This window comes from Alnus glutinosa, chromosome 1, assembly GCF_958979055.1.
Source record: "Alnus glutinosa chromosome 1, dhAlnGlut1.1, whole genome shotgun sequence".
In the NCBI taxonomy this organism is placed as follows: domain Eukaryota; kingdom Viridiplantae; phylum Streptophyta; class Magnoliopsida; order Fagales; family Betulaceae; genus Alnus; species Alnus glutinosa.
This window is the reverse complement of record NC_084886.1, coordinates 49,913,693-49,920,132: the sequence shown is the minus strand read 5'-3', so window position 1 is coordinate 49,920,132 and position 6,440 is coordinate 49,913,693. Positions and strand designations below refer to the sequence as shown.

The 6,440-nt window shown below is 35.0% G+C and overlaps 1 protein-coding gene across 1 annotated transcript; it reads right to left on the bottom strand.

Moving 5' to 3' along the window:
- Positions 1 to 372: 372 nt before the first annotated feature.
- On the bottom strand, positions 373 to 4,635 carry LOC133856564 (caffeic acid 3-O-methyltransferase). The gene is made up of 4 exons (XM_062291622.1): positions 4,046 to 4,635; positions 2,048 to 2,358; positions 1,507 to 1,571; positions 373 to 876 (listed from the first exon to the last, which is right to left on the bottom strand). The coding sequence occupies exons 1-4, from the start codon at positions 4,462 to 4,464 to the stop codon at positions 574 to 576; spliced, it is 1,098 nt and encodes a 365-aa protein (XP_062147606.1). The 5' UTR covers positions 4,465 to 4,635; the 3' UTR covers positions 373 to 573.
- Between the last annotated feature and the right edge of the window lie 1,805 nt (positions 4,636 to 6,440).

The following is a 6,440-nucleotide window of genomic DNA, read 5'->3' as shown; positions in this document are numbered from 1 at the left end:
GATTTAGCACCTTTAGCATTTTTCAATTGCAAATGAGTATGACTAAAGGAACTAACTTTGCATTTTTTTTTAAAAAAAAAAATAAGTGGTAATTTTGTCACTCACATATGTCTTCTTATTAGAGTTCAGGCTTTAACCTCTTTTACGTTAGCTAAATACTTGCGGCTATACTAATTTTTGTTGGTGAGTTTGAGATTTACGTTTAATAGGACTTTGTTCCTCTGTTCTCTCTAATTATTTTGAAAAAGAAATTGAGAGAAAAATAAAATGTGGATACCAATTTAGACTATTTAGTCTTGGACTTAACTGTGACCTAATAGACAAAGATCTGATGGCAAAATTTCACTTATACCTTCGGTTTTGCAATTATAATTTTGAAATATAAAAATTTTATTTCATACAAAAAGTATACAATCATCAGCACATTATTCTGTTCTCTTCTTCTCTCGCTTTCTGTCTCTGAACAGAAACTACAGGTTTCAGAAAGCTACTTGTGAAACAGAGGCACGCAGTCACAAACTCAAAACCCAAATGCAATAAGTACATATGTACCCAACCCAATGACTCAATCACTCAAAGCTTTTTAATGAATTCCATGATGTAAGTATTGAAGGCAGAACACATTACTTGGAACCCTTGAAATCCAGCCCCTTTAGCCAAGGCCTCAAACTCCTTCTCGGTCCTCTCTTTCCCACCAGGATTATGAGCCAACATGATAACGTCAATATGGATAACTCCCTTAGTGGCGAGGCTCGTGTCTGGGGATACAGGAAGAATGCATTCAGCAACAATCACCTTCCCATTGTTTGGAAGAGCATCATAGCAGTTCTTCAAAAATTTCAAGCAGTGCTCATCACTCCAATCATGACATATCCACTGCACATAGGAGCACACACATGTCAAGAGCACAAATCAAGGTAGAATAGCTTTGACTAATATCTTCACTTATTGATTCATGTCCCATTTAAAGTGTATTTCCACAAGATTAATGTTATTCTCCGCACCTATTTCACATTGATTGACATATCGTGTTTAAGTGGCTTGCTTCTTCTTTTTTAAAGTGTCTGACATGATAAACCATTTAAAACAAGCGACGCCAGCCGGTGTCAAAGTTGTCTTCACTCACTCTAGGCAGAAGTTTACAGGGACTTCTTCCAGCATGAATAAATATAATCTTATAGTTACAAATTAAGCACAAACACCGTCTCTCCACTTGGCTTCCCTTTCCCTTAAAGAAGAAATTCAACAATCCACTGAAATCATTCTACTGCTGCATTAAAATTGGTGTTCCTTGACATCTTTATAAATGGAACACACCCTACATTTAAATCAGAGAAGGTGTTGGGGGAAGACCTTGAGTACTAGTGCCTAGTGGTTCCTTCCATTTGTCAACTACTCAACTATCAATAACATCATTGTAGTTTTATATAACTGGATCAACTAACTAAAGAGCCAAGTAAGGGGTAGGTAAGAAAGTGAAAGGATTTCATATAGGTTCGAACCCACCTTCATGAAAATGGCATCTCCTTTTGGAACACTAACAAACATGTCTCCCCCAACATGGTCCACACCTGCAGCCAACAAACATCTGTATCCCATGAGATCACATTAACACCAGAGAGTAAGAAAGGACAATACTATTGTGTGGCCGACTGCGATATTATAATCACTTCAATCTTCATGAGTTAAAATTTTCTTGTTCTGTCTTTTGTTTTATGTTCTCAAAACAAAAATATTGCTAAACAACTCAAAACACTCAAAATTGACTTTACGTTTACGTCACATCAAAACATTTTTTCAAACCAAACACAAGAAACGTCCCTCAAAACACATTATTAAACATACCCATAGTTCGGGAATCATGTAATTCACTTCAAAAAGATACCAAACCAGGCTGCCAGTCTACAGGTAATGGCCCTCTAGAAAAGTTTAAATTCAAGAAGGTAGAAATAGTTAAGTGCTTAAACCTACTGTATCATTATAAATAATAGCTTAAATTAAGCATAGTGTTAAGTATATGACCAGTAAAGTTTAGATAATCCCATACCAGGATAAGATGGTGCATCCTCGATGACATGTGGCAAATCAAAATTGATGCCCCTTATAGAGGGGTATTTGGAGACAATCATACTAAGGACAGCTCCAGTCCCACCACCAACATCGACCACTGATGTGAGGCCCTCGAAGCCTTTGTAGGTCTCTAGGATTTTCTTCATGGTAATGGTAGAGTGATCAGACATTCCCTTGTTGAAGACCTTGTTGAATCGAAGATCTTTCCCATGATATTCAAACGAGGTCATCCCATGGGCCTTGTTAAATGGAATGCCACCTTCTAGAACTGCATCTTTCAAGTAGTACCTACAGAAAACAAAATTAGGTGAATATATATATATATTTTCATGCACATATATACCATACAACTAGATAACAAAGTTCTCTCTCTCTCTCTCTCTCTCTCTCTCTCTCTCTCTCTCTCTCTCTCTATTCAATGAATCCAATCAAGTTTTTCAAACTTTGACGGGGAATACAGGTCATAGCTTTAGTTAGGAGTTGAAAATTGAGGTCATAGCTTTAGTTAGGAGTTGAAAATTGAGGCCTTAGTTTGGCATTATCATTGAATTGTTCACTAGAATGAACTAAAGTGTACCAATGTTCCAAAAGATTTAAGAAATATGGAAATGCCATAAACATCAAATGATAACTCAGTGTGAAGCGGGTTCAAATTCTGTTAGGTGTGAAAAGAAAAAAGAAAAAAGAGTAGTGTGAAATTGTGGACTTTTACAAACCTTTAATGAATTTTGATTAATATTTTAGGATCCGGCTTCTGTGCTGTAGTGGGAACTACAGCACAGATGCTGTAAAAATATTGTAAGGCTCAGATTGAATCACATTTCTTTTAAGCCACACGTCGTCGTTTTCTATCCAAAGTCTTCTTCTTTTGTTTTTTACCCAAATTCTTTCTGCCCTTACAGAGAAGACACGTTCTCGTTCTCTCTCTCACATGCCTTTTTCTGACTCTTCCCCTCTCAAATGTCCTTCCCTCCTCAAACAAGAAGCCACTTACCATTCCTTCTCCAGCAAAAAAATTATGCTTCTATGAAATTTCAAAAGGAAACTTTAGAGTAAGAAATCAATAAGGGACTGTATGTATTTGAGGTAGTTTTTTTTTCTCTGTCGATTCTCTCTATCTTTCTCTCTCTCTGAAATTCCCTCACCTGAGCACTCTTTGAGGAAAGTGGGTTGTTTATTCTCTTCTTTACACATATAATTTTGCTAGAAGACAAATCAAAAGCACGCAACGCTACTGAGTACTGTCCTCGTTCCACATCAAAGCCTTTAAGACATGGGTGCTTTCTGAAAGCTCTTCTTCCAGAAAGATTTCTCTCTCTGCTTTGTTTTGTAGCTTCCTCTTTAATGGGCATGTGTAAGTAAGCGCCGAATCGATCTCTGCCTTCTTTAACCCACCAAAGCATGTTGATTTCTTGGATAGAAAAAAGGAAAAGAAAAACAAAGTGCTCAGGGGAGGGAATTTTGACGAGAGAGAGAGAGAGAGAGAGGGAGAGAACTACCTCAAACCCATTCGGTCCCTCACTCCCTTGTTGATTTTTTACTCCAAAGTTTTCTCTTGAAATTTCTCTAGTCTCATAAGCATAATTTTTCTGCTGAAGAAGGAATGAGAAGTGGCTTCTAGTTTATATTATTATTATATAATAATATAATAATAATATGGAAGGTCCAAGGCCCCGTTTGGCCACCCACTCCTTTTCCCTTTTCTAAAAATACAAAGAAAAAAAACAAGCATAAAAACATTTTAATTTATTTTTACTTTTTATATTACATTAACTTTTTTTTATTACTATTTAAATAAAAATAAATCAACTACAATATAATTTATTTATTTTTTCACCTTTTTATATAAATTTTCTTTTATTTTATGCTTTATAACGGAAAAGATTTATGGTCGTCATATTTGATAAATGAAATACTCAATTCTTTCGTATAGCCAAAAGGAAGAGATGAAAAAGGAAAAAGAAAAAATGCTTACCAGCTCTCCATGAGGACCTTATCCTGATTCATGAGATTGAGAGCAGCAATAGACACACCATCCTCGTTCTTGGTCAAGAACTTACACACAGGGCCTAGACCATATAGCCTCTCAACCCTGCCATCAGGGAGCGTGCGAAGAGAGTAAGTGAGAACAGAGTAGCTAGCCAGGAGGCGCAAGATACGGTCCAGCATAACTGGTGCATCTGGGTTTGTAGTTGGGAGCTGGGAAGCGATCTCTGAAGGCGACAAGTATGCGCCGGGTCCAGCCTTAGCCATGATTTCCAAGAGGTCAAGCTCTATAGCCGACTTGAGGATCATGGGAAGGACTGAGGCGCTGGCTAGTTGCATAGCAAAGAGGTTTGCTTCTTCGTCCGAAACTTGAGTCGGAGTCATCTGGGTTTCACCGGCTGAGCTCATTTTCTGGTTTGCTTGTGTTGGTTTTGTGATTTTTGAGGTTGAAGAAGGTGTAGGTGGAGAAGAAGGAAGAGAGAGGTTTGGGAAAGTTTAGTGATCTGGGACAGGGGCTGCAGAGTGGTCATATATATATGGTTTCAGCTTTCAGGCTTTCTGCTCGCCCACCTTGTCTGATGATGGTACATCAGTGTCAACCACTTGGTTAAACAATTTCTCTATTTTTATCACAAACTTTTCAGATATTGAGTTGAAATTTTGATTGGGTCATTAATTTTTCATTTAATTAAATATTTTATTAGGTCTTACTAATTAAAAAGAGTTTAAACACACATAAGTACAACTATTAAAATATTAATTAATTAAAAATAATTGGTAATTTAACGAGTATCTAATGTCTCTCATATGGCCTTTAACCTCTTTTACGTTTGCTAAATACTCGTGGCTACGGACTAATACTAACTTTGGTTGGTTGATTAGTGACAGAAATTTCTTACATACTAGTTTGTAAGAAATTTTTTACAACCCTCATATAAAAAAGACATGTGTCTTTTAAAAATGTAAGAATCACATATTTTTTTTATTAATTATATTAAAAAAATGTAAAAAAACATGTGTTTCTTACATGTTTAAATGACACATGTCAATTTTATATGTGGGTAATAAAAAGTATATGTCCGTTAGTTTGGGGTTTACGCACGGATGAGTTATTCCACTCTTCTCTCTAATTAATTTTATAAAGAAATTGATAGAAAAAGAAAATGTGGATTATTAGATTCCAATTTAGTCTTGACTTAACTTTTACCGAAGAGTTATATTTTCTTCTGTTTCATTTCCTAACAGTCACTTTTAAATAATAAGATAATTTCATTATAATGATGTGTCATTTTTATGTTATGGCGTTACTTGAACCTTAAACAACAATTATGCCTGATTGCCTTCTTACGTCATATTTCTAGTTGTATATTGAATTCATGCAATGCACTTTTTTTTCATTTTTTTTTTGAGAAATCTTGCAATGCACTTACCCCACCTTCTGATGTAGAAATCAATGATTACAATAATGAATTTGAGCACTATTGGCTGTTACTTATTAATTTCTGTAAAGTTGGATTGGATTCATAAATGGAATTATCTCGTATGGAGAAATCTAAATCTAATATTTATAAAAGGTAGATTTGAGAGACCGAACAATAAATACGAGAGAACTCTAATGACTCCAAATTTTTTTTTTTCAAATTTATTATCGGAATTTCTTGATGCAGATTAGGTAGCTAAAAGCAAATTAGTACAGTTTAATCCTATAAAGATAGGGGTGAAGTTTGACTTAGCTCGTGTTATTTATGGTTGATGAATGTTAGAGTTCTTTTTAGGGACTCATTTGGTTTGCAGAATAGACCCTTTATGTTTGGTTAGGATTTATTCTTTTGAATAGTTATTCCCATTAGAATACCTATTCTCTTACGAAGAGGAATAGCTATTCCAATGGGAATAGATTATATTTTCAAGAAAAAACACTATTATTTTTTATTTTCTTTCAAATTTTTTTTATTTTCAAAAAAAAAAAAGAAAGGACGAAAAAAACGAAACCCCACCCCCCTTAACAGTGGCTCTAGGGTGACCAGCCACCCCCTGGCTATTTCGTAGGTGGCCGACCACCACAATGGGTGGTCGGCCACCCTATGGTTTTCAATTTTTTATTTTTTATTTTTATTTTTTATAATTTAATTTAATTTTTTTTAATATATATATATATATATATATAATGTGGGGTGTTTTTAGTAATTTTAATTGTATTCCAATTAATGTATATGAATTGTTATCAAACTAAATATTAAGAATAACCATTCCATTCCACCACCTTCTATTCCTAGGAATAGCTATTCATTTTTTTTTTTGAACAAATAGTATGTGCTATCATTAATTCTGCAAACAGCCCAGAGGCTTACAACTTGAAAGTAAGGGACAAGACCCCCCAACTC

Coding starts and splice junctions, on each gene's coding strand:
- LOC133856564 (XM_062291622.1), bottom strand. CDS start 4,464: ATGAGCTCAGCCGGTGAAACCCAGATGACTCCGACTCAAGTTTCGGAC. Junction 2,359..4,045: donor AAGGTCCTCATGGAGAGCTG/GTAAGCATTTTT, acceptor TGTTTTCTGTAG/GTACTACTTGAAAGATGCAG. Junction 877..1,506: donor GAGATGCCATTTTCATGAAG/GTGGGTTCGAAC, acceptor TCCTATGTGCAG/TGGATATGTCATGATTGGAG.